The sequence below is a fragment of the Larimichthys crocea genome, chromosome XII (assembly GCF_000972845.2).
Source record: "Larimichthys crocea isolate SSNF chromosome XII, L_crocea_2.0, whole genome shotgun sequence".
Lineage (NCBI taxonomy): Eukaryota > Metazoa > Chordata > Actinopteri > Sciaenidae > Larimichthys > Larimichthys crocea.
Window position 1 is genome coordinate 19,093,511 of NC_040022.1, and position 23,312 is coordinate 19,116,822.

Genomic DNA, 23,312 nt, shown 5'->3' on the forward strand with positions numbered 1-23,312 from the left:
TTGTTAATATGAAAACAGCTAGTATGCCTTTAACCTTCTGGAACCCTTATATTTCAAAACCATTTAAAAAGAACTCCAACAGTATCCTCCATAATATATTTTCATTTTTTGTCAACTTTTTTTTTTTTTTTTTTTTTTTTTTTACAGTTAGTACATTTTTATAAAGATTGGACTACAGTGAAATGTTTTCTTTCAACAAATACAGAATGGCAGCTTTTGAAACATACTGACGTGGTAGTAAAATCTACATTTGTTTAACTTTTAAAATACATACATATACAGCATATATCACATACATATGGACAGAGTTCAGAGTATGACTTGTGATTGTCAGCTTGTGTTGTTGCTGTTGCTGCGTTCGTCCGTAACGCGCTCGTCCCGTATGCTTCTCCTTTGGTCGTTTAAGGCAAAGAGGGAATTACAGTGGGGTGCAAAGACAACGTGAAATAACTTCAACACAAGGGCAAACACTCGTCTTCATTTTCATAATGACCTATGTCATCTTCTTACCTTGGTTCTTGCAGTGACCGTACAGTACTGCAGGTATGAGGCAGAGTACCCACTAGACTCAGGACAACAAGGCAGAGAAATGTAGGGAAAGGTGTTGCTCATCATTGGAAATAATACGTTCTTGTTTTACGCCAAAGAGAGACAGAAAAGAGACATTTCTCTCCTGAATGTGAACCAAACTGTGTTAAAATTAAGGTTTCTTGTTATAGCTCATTGTCTCTGTGTTGTGCGCATTTGAGTGAGTGAATCTACTGGAAAATATGTTCCAAACAGGCAACGCTCTGCCTGAGTTTCATGATAGAGAACAGGAAAAAAAAAAAGAAAATAAATATACAAAATCTCCAACCATTATTATGCTAGAATTATACCAACCCAGATCATCATGAATAAAGAGAGATGTGAGTAGATGTGTTTTTTTTCTCCAGTCCACAGAGAGATAAGACCATTAAATTATATCTGATATTAGCTATTGCATTTTTTTCTGCTCCTTTGAGAATGGCTGTTAGTGAAACCTCAGACAGGATCCGTTCCCCGGTTTGAAATGTCTGTCAGTTAGAGCAGCACAAATAAAACATCTCTGATAAATATGTACAGACACACACACACACTCACACACACACAAACATGCACAATTGAATGCGGGTCATTATTTATGTTATGTAGAAAAAAATCGTTTCTTTTTTCACTTGCATTCATCCCCTCTGGGCGGCTCTTTTTCTTGGAGGAGAAAAGTGTGTGAACTTAGTCACCTCGTTCTTTAATTTGTTTCCTCTCCTGCTGGTCCTATAGCTGTAGATGAGCCAGTTGCTGTTGGTACGGCAACTGCTTTTATACGTTAGTCTCCAGCCCATTCATATCAACAGAACAGTGGTCCTTGTCCCTGTGCTCTCTCTTGTGGTGAGAGGAATGACCATGTTTCTTCTTCTCTATCGGCCGGATCCCTTCCTCCAGCTGGATCAGGCGAGCCACGTCCGGGGAGAGGTGATCATGCTTGCTGCCTGGCGGAGGCGGCTGATAGCAGCCGTTCTTCTGGTTCTGGTAGGTCATCATCTGCTGAATGCTTATCATGGGCTTAGTTTCACAGATCAGAGGCACCTGGTGGACACAACCATCAGGGAGGAGGAGAAGAAAATCAATTTAATGTTGCTTCACATTAACCATTCTTAAATAATGTGGCCTTTTTTTCTGAAAACTAAAATATATTTAGCCTGTCTTGTTGTTTTTAAAGTTTTACAGTAAACTAAGCCAGATGTTGACTGCTGGAAAAGGAGGACATATTAAAGGGAATACATTAATATTTTTCGAAATACACTTACTTACTTTCTTGCCGAGAGTTTGACGAGAAGATTGATACCACTCTCATGTTTGTGTGTTAACTATGGAGTTTATTAGCCTTGCTTAGCATAACTAGAAGGATGGAGACAGAACCTGAGGCAACGTTTAGAGCAACTGCTAACAAAGTCAATGGAAAGATGATGTGATTGCAAATTTGCAAATTACACAAAGAAGCATCCATGCAAACGTGAATGTAAATTTAAATTTGTGCTTCATCCTGACGTTTTATGAATCTGCTTTATAAACATAGAGATGAGAGGAAAAACTAGAGAGACTGAATGGAAATAACAAAATGTCGATCTTTTTACTCCTCACACCTGAGCACAGACACAACTGTAAAACAATAAGTTGTGGTTTCACAGCGACTTATGTTCTGGAAGTTTTCAGAAGAACCAGATTAGCTGTTTCCAGTCTTTATACTAAACTAAGCTAATCAACTTAATGCAAAGGCAGAGAGCAGTATCAATCTTCTCAACCTAACTCCAAACTAGAAAGTGAATTTCCCAAAATGTTGAACTATTCCTTTAAATCTGCTCTACAGCCTGTATCCAATCTCATTCCTGAACCACTAACCACCTCCTATCTGCCTGTCACACTAAGATAAATATCCCCCCACTTAGGTCAAGACAACCTTATGGAAATGGATTTTATGCAACCTTTAGAACTCATTGATTTGGCCTTGCATGCTCTCACCTGCTCCCCTTCTTTGACAAAATCTTTTCTGCAGATATGAGCCATAATGCCTGTGGCTAGGGCGTCACCCATCACATTGACCATGGTCCTGAATCGATCCCTAAATGATAAAATCGAAAGTCATCCACAGTTAATGAAGCTTGGCAACACAAGATATTATTCATAATCTTAAAAAAAAAACATGCCATCCTTAGAGCAGGTTATTTGGTTCACTGAGAGGTTCAGGTTTATGCAGTGTGGAGGCTTAAATTATATAACATACATAAAGTATATTTTAGTGATTCCATTGATATATAAATTCCAGTAGAAGAAGAAGATTAAAATTGAAAGACTCCTTCCTGAACTTGTGTCTTTGATTGTGTTCAGCTATCCGTGATTGAGAGATTCAATTTTACTTACAAAGCCCAATCAACAGCAATGATGAGAGTGATGTCATCAGTGGGCAGACCAACAGAGGTCAGCACGATCACCATGGTTACAAGTCCAGCCTGTGGGATTCCAGCTGCACCGATACTGGCTGCAGTGGCAGTGATGCTGAGATAACAGACAGAGGAGCAGAGTGCATTAACAGTTTGATAACATACAGAAAGAAGAAATAGGAAGAGTGAAGGTTAGTACATTAGAAGACAATTTTAATTAAACTTTATTGATTTAGTAAAGTGGAAGTAGACTTGTACCTCACTACATTTATTTGACAGCTACTTGTTTTGCACACACGCAGACACACTCAGTGAGCTTACTAGCACGATGAGGTTTCCAACCGTTGCTCTGCGGGCTGTCTTTGTATAATGTTTGCGACCTTATGACATTCAGGCAGCATCCTCACACAGATTACATGTGGGTTTACTGCTCAATGCTGAAAGGCTGACGTGGACTGTTTACCTTGACTCTGGTATGTTTTTTTCTGGGGGTGTGGGGTGAAAGAAAGGAAATTGCAGCATGAGTCAAGGTATCATTTGACCATGCTTCTTCCCAATCCCTGTGAAATAATGTTTGCCTGCCAACATTTGCAGTTTACACTGAAAACTGTGTTAACCATTTGTAATTCTTTTTTTTTTTTAACAATGGGTTTGTGACTTCACAGAGATAAACAAAAAAGAAAGTCTACTACACCAATACAGAATTGCTCAGCTATGATTGACAGTTGCTTGCAGGAGTAATTGCAGCAAACCTGGTACCAGGTCCTTACCACTCACCTTACTTCATAAAACTGGTGGATGAGATGACCCAACACCATATAAGATAGATAAATAAAAACAACCTCAACTGGCTGCTAAAATGCAAATCCAACAATCTAATATATTATGCAGCATAATAATCTATTCAGCATAATTCATATATTTTTTGATATAGGGGAAATGACTGGGGACGTTTTGTCTGACATATTGGACCTTTGATCACAAAGTGACAAACTGTTCCTCTGCAGGGTTTGGGGTAGGGGGTGGGGTTAGCATGCAGATGGAAAAGCTCCATGGTGAGTTGCCAAACGGCACAGGAACAGGACGCAGAGAGAGGGAAAAATTATTATAATTCTGTGTGTGACAAGGGAGATGAGTAATACAGGTCATATGGGTTTTACCGCCAAGGGATTATGAGGGAATGGGCACAGACAGCAGCCATGAGGAGAGATCTGCTTATTGTTATTACAATAGGACATGTCATGAAATCAGAAGGGGGCTGCTGGACATTTCATAGACCTGGGTGGGCTACAGGTAATGTGGCTGAGAGTTTATAGGCTGGTGGTGTTGATGGGAAATTGTCTGTTTTGTTTTGTCTGTCTGCCTGCCCGCCTGCCTGTCTGTTTGTGTCCCCCGGGGCTTCCAGACTGATTTAGCAGAAATCAGATCAGACTAAGAAGCTCATACAAGGCATAATCTGTGTGACATTTACATACATGTGTGTCTCGTAAATCCCATAATATGTTTTATTAATTCTGAATTCAACTAAATGTGTCACATTAATTCACACGTCGCATTTAAAACAGCACACACAAGGTATGTCTGCACCATTTTTTTATACTGGGTAAAAAAACTGGGAGGTTTGCAAAATTGCTGTTGAGATAAAAAGAGATGTCCAAAGAGATGTTGATGTTAATCATTTCAAATCAACAGTCTGACATATGCATGCTGAGAGTTAGATGAAGAAAAAGCCCTCCCACTACATTTTTTTATAACACAACTTAATTGCATCTTTCATTTTATGTCTTCCAAACTCCATTCAGCCTGATCTGATGCGGACGTTCTTCTGAATAAATGCATAAGGTAACTCTGAGGACAGCTCTCTGGTTATTTTTTCAATCTTTCTCCCAATACACAAAACACAAAAAGAAAAACTGTTTGCATTCCCTGTGACAACCCTATTTGTCATGTTTTGGGTTTCTTAGTATCTCCTTCTGTAGTGTGTTACTTCCTGTCCTTGTCTGTTTCCCACCACATTTGATGATCTATTCCACCCTCATTAGTTTCACCTGTCGCTGTGTCTTGTCATTATGCCTTCTCTTGTGTATTTAGTCTCTGTGTTCCTTGGCTTCTTTTGTCAGGTTGTACTGTGTATGTTCATGAGTTCATCAGTCATGTGATTCATCTTTGTGTCCCTGTATTCCTGCTCCTGGTCTTTCTCAGTTCTGGATTTTCTTTGTTTGGTCTTCTCTTGGATTATTAGATTTTAATTTTGCCTGAATTTATAAACCACCTCTGGTTATATTTGTGTTTTCCATCCCTGCACTTGAGCTTACCATGACACTCCTCACTACATTTATTTATCCAAAATCAATAAATCATCAAAACTGCTGCTCTCCTAATAGATATTTGATAAAGCAGCCAATATCTTTCTCACCCACTGACCCACGTTTGTTATGGTTCATTAAAGTTTCTATCAAATGGTTTTTATTTTTATTCGAGACCTCCCATCTAAAGTTAGAAAGCCTTACCTGATCGTGATGATCTGTCCAAAGTCTAGCTCATAATTATTCACTTGGGCGATGAAGATGGCTGCCACGGCTTCGTATAGCGCGGTGCCGTCCATATTGATGGTGGCACCGACAGGCAGCACGAAGCGGATGATGCGCCTGTCGATGTGATTGTTCTCAAGCAGGCACTTGAAGGTGATAGGCAGAGTGGCAGAGCTGCGGCATGAAAAAGATATAAAATAATAATGAGCCACCTATGTGAAGCACTGTAAATCAGTTGTGTTTTACCATAAGATACCTCTTAGAGCTGTGATTGTCTCATTACTAGAGCACCCTCAGTGCTGTGAGACTGACTCAGATATGTGCAAACATACAAATAGATTGTGATTTGATGGATAATAATACTAGTTGTGGGGTTGATTTACATATACAAGAACATATAGCACAGTAGTAGAGTATACTTATTGAAGTAGCCACATACATTTCATTAAAACTGTTGCACAAAGTCCAAAAGCCAGTGTGCAGATCAGTAGATCAATCCTGAATCCTTTGCTGACCAACAACCTTGCATTCATTATGTGAGACCTGAATGCTGCATTTTATTTTGTCTAGTTCCGCCTCTCAATTAGCTGTAGCAACACAAAATGACACACACAGTCACAATTAACAGGAACCTTTAGCAGGAGAGCATTTTAAGGGTGTGCGTAAAGAAGGTGAAGGTTGTCATCATTCTGATTGTAAACCATGAGTACTATGATACTTTGCTGCTCATTAGTAATGTTTTTCACCTCTTTGAAAGGGTACAGGCTGTATTGTTGTTGGAAAAGTCAAACACACAGCCAATTATGACATGAAAACAGATCTGAGTTGGAGTATGAGGTTAAGAGGGTCAAACATGGAAAACAGGAAACAAACATCCATTTCATTCAAGGTGAATTCCATTATCCAATCCATTTATGAAAACTGTAGTTTACAAGCCACTTACTCTGAACCATAAATTGAAGCTTTAAAAAAATATATATATAACAGACCTCACTGCAGTCAAAATGTTCTGGTAAACATCATGACAGAAACAAAAAGCGTTCATTTATTTGTACCGGTACCTTAAGAGACCCAACAGCAGCATCAGGTGACCTCACATAACACCATGTTTATTCCGTCAGATCTTCCACTTACCTGGAGGAGGTGGCCAAGGAGATGAGGAGGGCCTGCAGAATGCCTCTGATGTAGACGATGGGGCTCTTCTTAGTGATGAAGAAGTACATAGCAGGGAGGATGAACAGGCCATGCAGCACCAAGCCCATCACCACCGTGATGGCGTAAAAACCCAGCTTCTTCCCCATGGCTGAAGGGTCATCCATTTCCAAGATCTTACCGGCCACCAGAAACACGATTCCAAAGGGGAAATACCTGTGAAGGAGGGAAGGAAGGTAGAGTGCGTATTCACAAACTGCGACAACAACGATTTATATTTGAATTGAAGTATTTCTCATCATGTTGTCAAATTCTAACAGAGATAGAGACACAAGAGAGACATTTACAGACCTGATGTATTGTATTTTTGAATGAAAAAATAAATATCCAAAGATATTTTACTCAATAAATATGTTTGTTATAATAATCATATGGTTCAATAGACAATAAGACAACTTTAAACTCGCCTAACCTGATGGTGTCCTAACAGTTACTAAACATTTACTTGGCTCCAAACTTTGACTAAAAGTCAAAGAACCAAATCACTCATTGGTCCCCAGCCTCAGAGGACAGAAGAGCTGAGCAGATAAAGTTTATTTTTGCACAACGTATGTGGGATAACCGACATATTGGACCTCTGATCACAAATTGACAAACTGTTTCTCTGTAGGGCTTGGGGGAGGGGATGGGGTTAGCATGCAGATGGAAAATAAGCTATAATAGCTTTTAAGTTATTTTCCTAGTTTTGCCATGTTTTATGTATAACGTCAGCATGTTGTTTAGCAACATGTTGTCATATTTAGGGACATTTAGGGGGAATGGTATGAATGCTGAGCCTCATTGAAGAAGATGAGAAGATCCTCATGCAGTTTCAGCAAAACTTTTGATTGTCATTTCAAATATCAGCAAAATCCCATCACTTTATTTTCATACCAGATGACGATAGCAACAATCTTCAAAACTGCCTCATTCAAACTCTGGCAGAAGTTGACCAAAGCGCTTCCATTGGGTCCCATTCTGCCCAACATTATTCCTGGATTGAAGAAAAAAACACAACATATATTGTTAAAAAATTCATCCATCATATAACAACAGTGATCAACAGTATAAACTGATAAACATATTGTTTCTCTACCTTCCTCCTGGGAGCACAACATATATATAACTAAATTATGCAATGGTGTGCCAAGACTTAATCATGCAATTATACACATGTATGTATGTATACTGTGAAGATGTGTGTACAGGATCCATGGGAACCACTTACCCATAGTAGCAGAAAATATAACAATCCCCAGCACATTCATGCCTTCACTGGTACCAGGCGATGTTTTCATAATGACATCGGGGGGCGGCGTGAGATCCAGGGAGAAGTTCTGGACATCTGTGCCATTGTCATCCTGAATGCCATAGATGTAGATCCTACGCGTGGTGGTCTCATCTAGGAGCTGAGCCAACGTTGGTTTTGGGATGAGTTCGGGAACTCTCTGGGTTCGATACTTGAAATCAAAACAGAGCACAGGTCCAAATATTAGTACAGTAAACATAAGGCGTGAACAGAGATGTTGAAATCAGCTGATTGTTACATGACAATGACATCATGATTATTCAGAAAGATTACAGTAACAAGGTGACAACAAATACAGTAGTTTCTATGTTATTTTCTGATAAAGATGATAGCACTTTGCTTTCTTGCCAAAAGTTAGATGAGAAGATTTCTATCTCATGTCTTCATGCTAAATATGAGCATCCAGTTAGCTTTAGTTAACATAAAGAAACAGCTAGCCTGGAGGTTTTTTTTAATACTCTCTATATGGATTAAACAGACATGATGTGAGATGTATTTTGTTACCTTTAGACAAAGCCAGGCTAGCTGCTACCTCAACCCAACACTGGATAAGTGGAAGGGAATGGATAGATACTGTAGATGGATGGATGGATAGACAACAGCAGTATTGATCTTCTTATGTAACCTTTGTCATTTTTCCCATATATTGGTACTGTTTGTGTTTTGAAGATATTTTTCTCTTTAGCGTATCTTTAACTTAAAGATTTTTGCTTACCTGTTGAAAAGTAGCTTGAACCAGGTTGGCTGGAAACATGTTACTGTGGAAGATAATTTTGAGAAACGTTACAGTAGATGCCAGATATGTGAGTACTCCAAAAGAATTACATAAATGTTATTCTGAAAATAAAAAATGGTGTCCTTCAGTTGTTCCTTGCACAAGTGACCCATATGGATGGCATTGTCCGATATTAAGGTGTTTTATTGTAGTAACTACATGCATTATGCTCACAGCCACAAATAACCCTGCATTGTGCATCTCTTCTGTCCTTGAAATTTAAAATCCCTCTTTAGCAGGTCTTTAAATGTACATCTCCTCCTTTTGTTATTGGTATGAATGAGGGATGGCTTTTTAAATTAGACACAGCTCATTGGCGTTCTCAATGAAAAGAGTAACTGTCTCAAATCATTTGTACCACAAAGTGCAAGTCAGTGTCTGCATTGATTTGATTCAAAGCTTACTTTAATTACTGCCCTAAAAAGCCCACTCATATCTCATGTGAACAAAAACACATATACAGTGCTCTGCTTGCCAAGGTTAACTGCAGGTGAAAACATAAAGATGGAGGAACAGGAACAAGGCAAAGGAAAATTGATGCCCAACAACCATTTTAGATAGAGCTGAGACGAAAACTTGATTTCCAGTGGAACTAAGATAAAATGGTTAATGTTAGCGTTTGGATGTTGCTTTTACGCGTTTCCAGAAGGTGTTCCACTTTCCTCCTACAGTCCAAAGACAAGCAAATTAGCCTTATCATAGACTCTAAATTGCTCATAGGTGTTGTGAGTGAATGGTGTCATGTGTCACCTGTGCCATGGATGAATGCCATCTCTTGTGCATGTGAGCTACATACCGCAATCACTGTAATTTACCTCACATATATGCTATCTGCCTTTGTTCAGTTCAGATAATCAATGGAACTATTGTGTACCATTGTACAAGCTTTTTGCTGTCATCAGTGTGGTGGAAGAGAAGGCCAGCTATAAGAAACAGCGCCTGACGACAACCTGAAGATTACTACGATTATGCTCTCAGGTAACTTGTTGAAGGCTGACTATGCTTTTAAGAATATGCTTTAGGAACGTTTCTTTTATAAAGCTTTAGTAGAAATGCAGAGACACATAAAATGAGACTGCACCGCAAACTTAAAGTTCCAGTGTGTGAGATTTATGGGGTATATTTAATATACAGCAGTATTGTTATACTGTCTATGCAGACTGCTGCCTTTTAACTGCAGGCTGTTGAATAAAATACATAACGTAGCATCTCTATACAGAGATGAATATCTGTCAGTCACGTCTGAATCAGCGTTGCTTGAGCACTGGCTGTAAATCCCACATCAACACTGAGTTTAAACAGCATATTTGAGATGCAGAGAGATTAAAAGGCATATATTGTGTTTTACAGCTGCATCCAATAGAGTGACTTAAAAGACATATGGCAAAGACATATGAGGGCAATACGGTGCACAACTCAGTGGACTATAGTGAGTATTCTGCACGGATTTGACCACTTAGCCATTCAGCGGTCCATCCTGTGTTTAAGACAGAGCAAAGCAGACTAATGAACCACTCTGATCCCAGAGCCTCTAATAAATCCAAGTATGCACATATTCATACATGCTCTGCTCATTATACATACATATAATGTATATACAAACATACTTATCACACACACACTCACAAAAGCAAACACACACATGACTATGCAGACAGTTGGTCCCATTTGTGAGTGCACCGATATAGTATGCCTGCATGATAGATGAAGGCTGTAAAGAAGCTTTGCGAGATAAGTCCAAAGCACAGCTGTGCTCTGTAAAACACACACACACACACATGCACACACATGCACGCACGCACGCACACTGTGATCCCGTGAATGGCAGAGCTTCACCTCTGCCACATGATGCACATAGTTGGATTTCATGGGCTCGGCCAGTTTACTTCTCCATTTTTTACATTCTGATTTAAAGAGTCAGTCCTTCAAATTTTCAATTCTCACTATGATTTTATTTTGTTATTTAAATGTTTAAACATATTAAAAATAATGCCAAAATCACAAGATAGCTAACTTTCAAATGACTGAAGATGAATTATTTTTCAATTGTGGTTTGCAATAAAGTAACATCATAAACTTAAATTATCCTGGTGGTGGAGCAGCTCTGTGCTTTACAGGCGATTGACTTCACCCCACTGACCGACTGTTACACTAACACAGTGGCTCTCAGGGCCTCACTGTCATGTTTCTCACTATGGGCTTCACACAGGCTCACCTCAAACACACGCACTTCATCCTTCAGCAGTGCAAATTAGCTTAACGCAGTAACCCACTGGGACACGTGGCTTTACACCCTGACCTTTAGCATTTCCCAGACTTCAGAACCAGCACGGAGAGCAGGAAATTGACATATAACAGGTGTTGGAAAACAGCTTTAAATCAAGCCGTTATCTGTTGATTCATTTACAAATCCACAAAATCCAAAGCAAGCACATTAGAAATCTTTAAATTTGATTTTATCAAAATGATCCTTTATGATGAGTTTATGAACAAATAAACTGTTTTATTTTCATTAAGCAATGATTTGGGCTGTTCTGAACAACTTTATGCAGCCACTGTAGCAGTTATAATACCCATTACAACCCCCCTTTACACGTACACAAACACACGTTTATGAGTGTAGTCATAAAACATTATGAATGCATTGTATTTGACTAAGCCATAAAGAACTATAGATGTTGAACATTTTTGTACAAGACATAGTGGAAAAACAAGATACTCCTATCTAGATCTAAAAAATGAAGCCATCATATATAACAGTGGTTACCAAACTTTTTAAAACCCCTTTATAGTGATTTTGTTTTCATGGCGACCCCCCCCTCAAGTCCAACCAGTGGTACCATCTTATTTTCAGTGTTTTGAAAAGTGTGTGCTTTTATTTTGGCTTTGTTCTAAAAATTAGGATTACACTGCTTTTTAGATGTTTTAAATCATACAATGTGTGTGTGTGTTTTCCTATTTATTACACGTCTTGAGGACACTTCCCTTTATTAATGTTTTGCTGAGGCTGGCAGGGAGAGATAGAGTTCAGAGGAAGCTCAGAACAGAATGAGGGCCAGAGACAGAGAGTCAGAGAGGTGTCATTTAGATTAGGGGATTTTCTGCTGGTTACTTATTTGAGAACTGAGAGAGAGAGGAGGTTATGAAGTTATCTATGTGAAGTGTCTGTAAACAATAGGGAGGTGTCTGAGACAGCCCATTAGAGAGTGTATAAAAACCAACTGTCAAGGCTCTTCGAGGAGCCTTTTCTCTGTAACCCCTTTTGTGTGTTGCACTGTTAAACGCTCCTTTTTGTACAAGAATAATAAATTCAACTTAAACTTTGATACTTTGAATCCAGTCCTCCTTATTCAAGGGTTTTTCTTTAAAATTCCTGTAACAGGTAAAAGTAATGACACTAAACCGACATGGAGCATGTAATGTAGGCGTTACGTGACGTGGTGAGAGTCTCTTACCGGATGAGATCCAGCAGAGCGTCAGCTGAGCTGGTCATTGGCTTCTTGCTGTCCTCAGAGTCCTCCTTCTGAGCAGCTCCACCCGGGTGGATGATGTATACCATGACAATGCCCACTACCACAGCAACAAAGGTAGTCCAGAGGTAGTAGGAGATGGTCATGATGCCTAGGCGACTGGAGCACTTGGCGTCCAGGGCAGCTAGACCTGACATCAAACTGGAATATGGAGACAGACAAAGGGAGAGACAGAGAGGAAGGTAGAGGTTAATGTTAGTGATCGAGAAGGACTTTATCAGAGCATTGCATTTGTTCTCTAGGTCACTTACCCTGCAGAGGCTGAGCATAAATGTTAGCTCATTTATAGGCTATTGCAGATCTAACTGATCTAACACCTAACTGATTTAATGTTGATTTGTTGCATTTGTTGATTTGAAATACCTGTCACTAAACTGTATTCAGCTGCAGGTTAATGACCATATTACTTGACTTCTAGGTTGCTGAGGTTAAATGCAATTTAATAACTCTTACTTCTATCAGTTTAGGTGCAGTGCATTGCTGTATATCTAAGCAGACTTTGCATAAAGGCTTAAATGAGGTTGTACAACTAGTTATGATAGCACCACTTAACCAAACTCAGAGAGCCTGTTTTTAAATCAGAGAATACATAAATATATTATATATAAATTGCCTCTGCAGTCTCACATAAGGCAATCTGTGACACATTTCACATTGTAAAACCTATTCAGAGCTTTGTCGCCCCTCTCTGTTCTCTCACAGAAAACCTGAGAGCGGGATAAACAACTATTCGTAAACATTATTAACAGAGGGGAGGAATTTGCATTTAAATGGACTGCTTTGAGCATTCATTTTCACTCCACTGACATGGTGACATTCACTTAAAATAAATTTAAAAAACACACACACACTAATTCAACACTGTTTGTTTCTCATCTTGAATAGAAAAAAAGTGAGATGTCATTAGTGGAAAGTGTGAGAAGAGAACATGTTGAAATGGTGGCACAGTAGGTGGGTGGTGGTGACAGCTAGAGAAAGCTAGAAGAGAGAGAGTTTTGGAGAGATCTTTACTGGGGCTCTTGAGCCGGGGTGATACGATTTGCACTGTCCAAAATGTAATCTGGTTTGACTTGGGAAGTGTTTGGATGGGGCTGCTGAGTCCTTCTGTGCAGTCACTGCTTGTGTTTAACCTCATCCTGCCATCCCGCCTTTTATCATCTCTGAAATGTACGACAGAGAGCCTCCATCTCACTCACGGCCACACTGGGGATCAGTCTGTAATCTCTGCAAGCTAATTTTTCAGCCAGTCTGTGACTACTTACACAATGTACACAATGATGCAATAAAAAGTGAGGTCACAAGGATGCATTTATCAATGAGTGAATATGCTGAATCATCAGAAATACCAATGTGACTACACGTATGAAATTGGTCGAGAGTCTCAGCAGCAGCAGTGATTTTCCGCCCTTTAGACGCTGCAGGACTTCTTTTAAAAAAGTTCATCAAGCACAGGATTCAATTTTACAAAACTGCAGCCACAGCTCCAAAAAAACAAACAAACAAACAAAAACAAAAAACTACTCAGTACTGTCACACTGCTCAGATAAAGCCACATTTGGTTTGGACTGGAACCTGAGATCACAAGTCTGGTGGGAACAGGCACAAATTCAGCTTCCTGACTTGAGGCTGTGCCATTACGATAAACTGAACTGGAATAAACTAAGATGTAGACTTCTGTTCAGATGGTCTCAAATTTATATTCCTCGATCATCCAAGCAAACTGAGCTGGGCAAAGAATTCCTGTTGAAGTCAGTGAACTGCCTCAGTAATGTTGTGTAATCTCAGCTACACAGTCATATAAAGTTTGCCAACATCAGCCACCATAAACCACTCAAACATACCAGACCGAATATGGCTGTAGCAGCAGAGTTTAATGAGCGTGTTTGTGAATTATGAATTCAACTTCTAGTTTGTCAAAGAAAGAATTACTATTTTGCAAAATACGATTACACCTAAGTTGTTGTATGCAATAAACTGACCTTCAGAGGTTTTTTTTGTCATGGTTTTGAGTTTATGGTTTAGTTTTTCCTGTTTTATTTTGTAATTATCCCCTCTGTGTTTTTCACTTCCTGCCTTTGTGTTTTCCCACCACTTTTGATTACCTGCTCCTCACTGTATGGTTTCACCTGTCCCTCATTATAGTCATCTGTCTTGTATATTTAGACCCTAGGTCCGGTCGAAGAGTCTATTTTGTTTAGAAAGCTTCCTAATTGAGGGAAATGACCCGAAAGCATTTACGTAGCCGCTATAGTAAGAGCTGTTCCAATTCTCTAAATGTTAAGGAAAAGAGCTTCAGTGATTCCTTCCTTATCTCCTTTAGCAGAGGATACACCGGACCATCCTTTCCTTGCATAAAGGAGGTAATGCCATCCTACAAATCCTTGATGCAGCAACAAAAAAAACAGTCTAAAGACACAGAGTGCACATATTTCCTCACTTCACCTTGAAGTGCTGTGAAACTGCTAAAGTGGCTAAATGCACTACCTCTGTAGCATGAATGTGTCACCATCTATCCTCTGTTAAATATCAAAATACAGTTCCCCATGACTCTGATAAATATATGTGGTTACAAGAAATGGATGTCATTGTACTTTCCACGAATAAGCACAAGTTATTGTTATGTGAATGCTGTGTACAGTATATGAAACACAGGATGCAATCACCAACCGGAACCCTGATCTCAGATATTACTGCAGCAAATTGACATGTAAGTTATATGATTCCACCCACTGTGTTTTTTCCATCTATTAAACAGAACAGCCCTTGAAATTCACTGCCGAAGGTGCCCCTCATTGTTTGTTTGTTTTTTGGTTGGATCGAGTGTTGTGATGTGACCGGAATTACAACTTTATATTTTTTGATACACAGCTTCTATTATTTTTATGATACACAGCTTCTGTGGATAAACCTTGCTCGCTTTGGTATATAAGACAACAAGTGCACCAGCAGCAATTACTATGGGGCATGACCTGCACTGGTCAGGGACTAGATGACCTCCTTTAGGAAAAACAGAGTAAGTAGAATAAAGCTGAGGTGGATTGCACATCAAACTTCTCGAAAACGGCAAAGGCAACAAACTGAAGTATACTATACTACAAACTATATTGTGTGTCCAGATGTTTAGTACAGAGTTGTTTTTTTATATACTGCAGCTCTTTGGGAGACCAGAAGCTGCAACCAGGAGATGAAAATGGGAGGAAAAACTTATGTTTGTTATTCAAGGGATTTACCTCATGACCTCATCCACCCTGTGCATTTAAATCTGATCAGTCAAATGTTGTATTTTTGTTGTAGTTGAACTGTCCACAATTCCTGCTGTATCTTGAGCGTTTGACGTGCTGCAGTCTTGTGAGGTAGGAGCAGTTATAAAACTGATAGAAAAGATGGAAAAATGAATCGAAAAACATTATTAAAATATGAAAGACCTGTTTTATTTCATTTACATTTGATTCACAACTTATCTATTAAACTGACAGAGTTCTCTTTTATCTCAGGCCAAATCTGTTGCTTATTCATCTACATCTACTTTGAATAGATAAGTATTGCAATAAGCATTTTATAATGTGTTCTATATTTTATTGCCTTGTGTGGGATAAATGGGATAAACGTGAACAACCTTAAGACCCTCAAAACCTTAACAGCCGTCCGACACACATCACAGTTTGTGCTGCTTTCATTCACAGCTGTGAAATAACTCCAAATGGAGTTATTCAGCAATTTGCATCTGCGTCAGCTCCAGATTATTGGTCGGGCTGCACAGCGCGATACCTTGCGTGTGTGAGAGTGCTCTGCAGAGAGTGAGAAGATGAAGAAAAGAGCTTCATCACAGTGCTACTTTTCGATTCAATACAAATGAGTACAACATAGAAGAAAGAAACTGATCCCTTTTTTCTAACCCTATTGACGCTAGAATTGATCTTCAAAACTGAAATATAATATCTCCTCTATGGATATTTTGGTATTGATACCACCCGCCCTACTAGCACTTACCAGTCCTGTAACCCATTGTAAGTAAATCATATTGATTAATATAGTAGCTGTAAAGTTAAAGAAACTAATTAATTGGGGTTATAGGAACACTGTCAACAAAACATTTTGCTGCCACATACGTTTAGTGCACTTGCTTCTCTGCTTCTTACAGACAGGTTATTGCAAGACTGAACTCAGTATTTACACTGTTCTTATCTCTGATATCTGAGTCAAGGATTACAGTATGTCACCTGCCATGTGTAGCTGCCTCGATCGTGAGGTTGCAAGCACACATACAGCAGATCGTTGACAAGATTTTTGGACCATATGGGGCTTACAGGCGTCCCTGCTGCACCTATGCCGAGCAAGAGCATTACAGTAATCCTTCGTCCAGATGAAAAAAAGAAGGGCGAGGCTCCTTGGAGAGGGGTTATCCATGACATCCATGACATGTGGCAGGGACACTGTGACCTAATCGATGCTCTACTTCATGGCAATTTCACTATTTGATGCTCCAGGATTATTTCTCTCATTGTAGATGTGGAAAACAAGAAACTCACAACAAAACTGACTACTAATGGCCATGAATCAAGAATCCAGTGCATTTCCACTAAAATGCCACAACATGGTATTCCTTTCCTTTTTTTTGAGAAACTTAACCTTCAAGGGCTTTTCAAATCAATACCCACTCCATGAAACCATAAGGAGAACTGTTGATATACCTGTAAGCTCACTCAATATTGATATGGCTTGGCTTTGTTTGTGGAAAAAGAGCATGGTTGCTCTTTTGAGAAACAGATACATATAAATATGAATCAAGTCTATTCAGCGGCTCAGTTCTGAATGGCACGCCTGCCACCCTGCTAAAAAGGACACTGTAACTGTCACTGAGAGAAAGTCAATTCAAGTCACTGTCTGTGAAAATAGAGCTGCTCATGTTATTACATGTGTTATTAGTCGTGTATTGATCCAAACAGTACAGAGGTCACGGCACTCTCCGCCCTGATGTAAACCGCTGTTTGTTTTTCTGTTGCTCTGTATGCTGAGATTAAGAAAACCAGTTCACTATAAATCTCTTGTTCATCTAACTCTGCTGCCTGACCTACTGAGCTGACCAATAACAGTGAGCACAGAGCACTGAGACGTCAATGAAACATCCTGTAAAATCAAAATCTAGCATGACACACAACACTGCATATATGTACTGTAGGATCTTTACAATGAACTGTGATGTGCTAATGGAGGACTGTTTTCCACACCACAGGGTACAATCTCACCTTAGGCTACATCCTATTCACACTTATCAATTTCTTTGCAGGGACCAGTGATGAGTATTTAGAGGCTTGGTGAAGGACTACCAAGCGGCATCCTCTCTGGCTGTGAAATGTAGCCAATGTTGAAGTGGCAAAAACTGCATTTTTAGTCTACTTGAGGCTGGCTACAGAATGAGTCACAGATGAGCCACGTCTTTGCTGATTTCTTGATAAGCCAGGAGGTGGAAGAGACAGGACTGCCAACATGGTGGCGGCTAGCACCACAGATTTTGAGCTTCAAAATGGCTCTTCAGTGTTAATGAACTTCATGAGCTAACCACTAACACACTTACTGTATAACATCTCTGCTTCACTCTGTACTGTGTTGTTTACTCCCTCAGGCATTTCAATTACCATTGTACACCATTTTGTTACAATACAAAGTTATTGAAGAGACAACCTGGCAACCTGTAACTGTCTACATACCATGTTTCTTTATACAACTGTAATTAAATAAAAGTGATGCAACAGGTTCCTCTGTTTTGGATCTGAATTTCAGAGTGAAACCAGTTGCAAAACTCACAAGACAAAACAAATTTTAGCAACATGAAGTCCATGTGAGATCTAAACGCATATTTTTGATGAGTTGGAGACATTAATGAGTTCCTTTTAACAAGAAAGTACTTTGCAATTTTCCGTTTTTTTTGTGTTGTATACTGCTGCGTAGACTAGTGCTGCTCAGAAATGTGCTTTGACTGCCACAATTGTTCCTGATTGGTCCCATAAACAAAGTACTTGATGAGATTTCTTAATAATAATTTCAGAATCTAAAATGAACTCCTCCTGCAGTACAACAAGCAAAACAAATTAGCCTGCATTAAGCTGACACACACATACAGGCTGACAAATAACCATCACAATGTGACTTGATGAGCATGTGGCTTGTTCCCAATTTCACTGAGTCACCCTGACATGCTATGAAAAGGAGCTATGATCAGAGTCCTACACAATATGCAATCGTACATTAGTGCTGTCTCTAGAAAATCAAGCTAATTTCATCTCTATTTTCTTGTTTTAGTCAGAGAAGTTTCACAGAAGCTGAACATGAGGAAGGCTGAAGCTGGTGTGCAGGACATCCTTAAGCAACACTAAATCTGTGAGCATACAATTTGAGCAGAGGCAGAGCAAATCTAAGTGCTAGCAGGGGCTCTTTGAGTGTGTGAGGTCACGGTTTGAGGAAAATCCTAACATTAATTCAAAGAGTGAAAGACCACACTCTTGAATACAAAGAGGAATAAAAGACCCATAATTATTTGGTTTCTAAGCCTAATTGGGAAATCTATCACACTGCCTCTATGTCAGGACACAAATTAGGCGGCGACAAGATAAATCTAACTGTGAAGATATTGATTCAAACAAACAACATGATTAAAACATCCTCCTTCGCTCCTGTTATTTTAATATGAAATCCCAAAACAATAGGGAAAACATGATGCCTAATTAAATAGACTACAACAACAATACATACAATACATTTATTTACCAAGGTAATCATTGTGCTTTTATTTACAGCACATATTCATCTCCATGGACTCAAATAATATCAGCATTTAAACATAGTTTATTGGGCATTGTGACTATTTAGTGGGTTAGGTTCAATCATGGCCATAAGAAAGAAAGAGAAAGAAGGAAATTGTGATAGAATGCCAATGTGCTGCTTATAATGGGTTCTCTTGGGTATTTTCTGTATCACTCACACCATTTATTGTTGTTTAAGTCGGTATCATGAATGAAAACAATTTATTAATGGGAAATAGATGCAGTTTCAACAAGAAGAAAAATATTCACATAAATGTTTAATGATGCACAAATCAATTTTTTGTCCTCAGGAGATGTTATGCATCATATTCAAGGTTAATGATCACTTATTCAGTCTTTTTCTAAGAATGACGGCTATGATAGCTTCTCATTTAAACATCCGCTTCCAGGCTTCCATGTCATATCACTCAAAACTTTGCAAACAACCTGGACACAATCACTTAAATCTGTTTTACGACACTCATCTTCCACGCCAATTATTTCTTCTGTGTGGAAACTGACCACTTAGCTTCAGGCTGCATATGGAGAAGTGATTGAAAACAAATAAAACTCTGGAAACGGACAGTCACATTATTCATTTATACCTCACTGCAAGATTACAAAGGCAGATGCAACTCTCACCACTGTCAATACAGTGTGGGTCAGCCATATGTTTGTGCTGCATATCGTTAAACTACTCTTCACCTTTGACCTTCAGTTCTCTGCCAAAGCATTGGCTCTTAAAGGCAAACTGTAACCATGTCTTTGATTAGAACCACAAAAAACTGAATCGTAATATTTATTTTTAAAAATCTAGTTGTATGTAATAATTAATTCGAATAACAATCCCCAAAATAAAAGACACATGGAACATAAGGAGGCGATAAGTGGAGTGGCCATTGATTCTGCATGACGAGTTTATGGGATAATCTGGCTTCCGCTTTGGCTGGTGCGCAGATGGCGTTGGGAGTGAAAAAATGGGGACAGGCAGGCTATAGGGCTAGGACGGATATTCACCCCTAGATAAGCCCTACTGTACCATGCACCATGTCAGCCAGCCGGTCTGTGGATCCCTGTCATCAGTGGGCATAAGCAGAGGAGAGAGAAAAGGACTGTGTTGTTTGTACATGTGGCTGAATGTTGATATTTTGTCAGGAGGTTACAAAGATATGCAGATGCTGCAGCTCATCTCCCAGTAGATAGAGGTGGATGCATAGTCAATAGTCATGTAGCACTTGGGAGGTAAGCCATGTCTCCCACCTTCATTATCCATTATTGCCTCCATCGAATCACAGGCATGTATCAGGAACATTTTGTGTGTTGCAGACTCAACAGGAGCTCCTACAGCCTCAGCCCATGCTCCGAATGTTGGATGTTGCTGATTTATTTTACGTTCCTGTGTGCTGAAGTCCTGTGTCAAACCTAAGGCTGAGTCTGGACCCCTGCCTGCATGCACTATTTCAGATTAGTTGTAATTAAGGTCTCCTGGCCTCACGTGCATCACGTTTGGCAGAAATCTTCTGCCCCGAATATTTGACACTGATTAGAGGACAGGACCATGAGCATGCATAAATGAACAAGCATATACTCTGGCTCCCCTTTGCCTCATGTTTATACAACATATAGGCACAAAGAGAAATATACAAGAATCACACAGAAGCACAGAGAGACAGACAGAGAGGCAGAGTGAGGGACGGAGGATTAACTTCTCATCCAGTCTTTGCTGTTGCATGGATTGTAAGTAGCTTATTGCTCAAAGCACCCGGCATGTAACCGGTGTGTTTGCATGATTTGTTTTGGGAGTTTTTTTTGTGTCGGACATCACTGACCTCATGCAGGCAACTAAGAGCTTATGTGCCAAAAATAGTCAAACTGGAAAATCTAGTAGATTGTGCGCTTCTAAGAATGCATCCAAATCCATAAAAGGGCAACAGGTTTACTTCCATATAGACATTGATCTTTAATCCTTAATGTTGAAAATATGGAACCCTTGAGAGGCCATGGAGAGTGAAAAATGTATTGAGGCCACGATTTTCTGAGTATTTACAGAGTGGCAGACATAATTATGTTTAATTTGAACAATAATAGGTCCTTTTTCACAGAGTCCACCATGTTGAACTGCCATGTTTCTGCAGTACTGAATGGAAAACCAAAAATGCCATCAACAAGATATGTTGTGATTTATGAATAAAATGAAAAGATTGGGAGAGAAGCTTGAACTCTGAGTTCTGAAGGAATGTAGCGATGATCAGCTTAGGAGGACCAGCCGTCCATGATTTGTATTTGATTTGTGGCCAAAGTGACAGCTCCAATTCTGAAGGAGTGGTCAGAGTAGTCAGAGAAATGTCAGAAAAGGTGAAAATGAGGGGCTGGTACCACCTAAGTAAAGATGGGTGTAAGCTGAGGGGATTTTTGGTATTGGTTCATTTGAAGGAAATAAAATAGGTCAGTGATGAGTAAGCTGAGTGAGCTGGCTCTTGGACAAAGAAGCATTTTGAGAAATGCTAGGCACGGGCTTCTGGTTTAGAGAATACTTTCAAGGTAAACTTGATTGTATATATTTTGATAGCTATCAAATCTATCAATGTAAAGGTTATGTTGTACTGGTTGTGAAAGGTTGTGAAATAGAATCAAAACATGGGAATGAATTGTATCTTGTGTGAATGCAATAGTATTCTGAGCACTGTATCGTAAAACGTGGCCTTGGCCTATGTTTGTCTGGGTTTGAATGGGTAAATGATTACATATACTCTGATTCTAAAAACAGAGATAAAGGTAGGTCCATTCTCATATAGTCATATTCATTGGTTTGGGATACTCATTGCTTCATGAAGCTATTTAGTGATTAATTTTGTTCCGGCTGCTTGCTGTACAGTACTATCTGTTCTATCTGGACCAAACCCCTCCCCAAAGTGATGTCTGCTTTAATCCAACTTCTGTACAACTTTAATTTGAGGCTTTAAACTTTTCTGCTTGCCGCTGCACTTTTATTCAATTACATTGCAGACTATCCATTTATTTTATCTTGCACGGCAGTGTAACTGCATTGTAAATCATCAAATTTTATCTGACTTGTATCCTCCATTCAACTGTACTCTGGTTTTTCTTTTATTGTTTTTGTTTTCGCTTTTCTTAATTGGCCTTTTACATTATCTTGTAATTCTTTAATATCTTCTTTTAATAGATTTTTACATCTTATGTAATTACCATAATTATGTCATTTGAATTACTGTGTTGTTGAAAGTTACTTTACAAATAAATGTGCCTTGCTCTCTCTTCTGCTCAAAAGCCAGAAGTCCTTTCCAGTATGACTAATTTAAGTCAAATGTGGGTGTGAGCCAGGCAAATACCTCTATAGCCAAGTGTTTTTTATTCATAAATACCCGTCTATGAATAAAGATACAACCTTGACTCAAAGCACATCCTATATTGTGATACTGTGTACTGTGTTTTCTCTATATTTCATACAGTCGTACTGTGGTAACTAAGGATAGCTTTTTGTATGGTAGTCAACCGGGGGTTCAAACGCAAATTGATTGCAACACAACTCTGGAAAATATAAACTAGTTCACAGACAAAATGACCACATACATAAGAACAATCTTTCCCTTTTATTTTAGGAAATTTCTTACCATGCACATCTGTGAGGACAGACATTCAAACAGTGCACACTACAAAGGAAGTTCAAACACCTGATTCTGATGCACTCTGTGTGTTCGCAGAAGAATATTTAAATAACTCCCAGCCTGGTCAAACTTTCATCTTCTTTATAAGAAGAAGTGAGGCATGTCAAATCTAGATATTTTTGTGCTTGTTAAGCTTTATTTGACAGAGATAGCTGAAGAATTACTGGAAAGCAGGGAATGAGAGAGGGGGATGACATGCAGCAAAGGGCCACAGATCGGAATCGGACCCTGGGTCGCTGCAACAAAGACTGAACCTTTGTACAAACGTGCACACTCTACTAACTGAGCTGAATGCCACCAGTAATCATTTTATTATTAACAACTACCAAAGACAGCAATGTGACTGCAGATATCTCAACTTTACATTTCAGTTTGATTTAGTTGAATTTGATCCAGTTTATTTCAGTAATGCACTTCAACAATACTGCAGATCAAACACGCAACAGTTGACCAGTGATAATATGTATATATGTTTAATGTTGCACCCTCTTTTAATTCTTTAACCTGACTTTTTTAAGCCACATTCCTGCAGT

At 39.1% G+C, this 23,312-nt stretch overlaps 1 protein-coding gene across 1 annotated transcript in view; it reads right to left on the bottom strand.

Annotated features, from left to right (window-relative positions):
• Window positions 1–216: 216 nt before the first annotated feature.
• slc1a7a (solute carrier family 1 member 7a) overlaps window positions 217–23,312 on the bottom strand; it is a 30,947-nt gene continuing 7,851 nt past the window's right edge. Inside the window, exons 3-11 of the mRNA XM_019279352.2 lie at window positions 12,219–12,434; window positions 8,704–8,746; window positions 7,908–8,139; window positions 7,574–7,673; window positions 6,623–6,856; window positions 5,468–5,662; window positions 2,938–3,072; window positions 2,539–2,638; window positions 217–1,605 (exon numbers count right to left, since the gene is read on the bottom strand). Coding sequence (XP_019134897.1) covers window positions 1,339–1,605; window positions 2,539–2,638; window positions 2,938–3,072; window positions 5,468–5,662; window positions 6,623–6,856; window positions 7,574–7,673; window positions 7,908–8,139; window positions 8,704–8,746; window positions 12,219–12,434 — 1,522 coding nt within the window. The 3' untranslated portion in view covers window positions 217–1,338. The remainder of the gene's footprint in view (window positions 1,606–2,538; window positions 2,639–2,937; window positions 3,073–5,467; window positions 5,663–6,622; window positions 6,857–7,573; window positions 7,674–7,907; window positions 8,140–8,703; window positions 8,747–12,218; window positions 12,435–23,312) is intronic.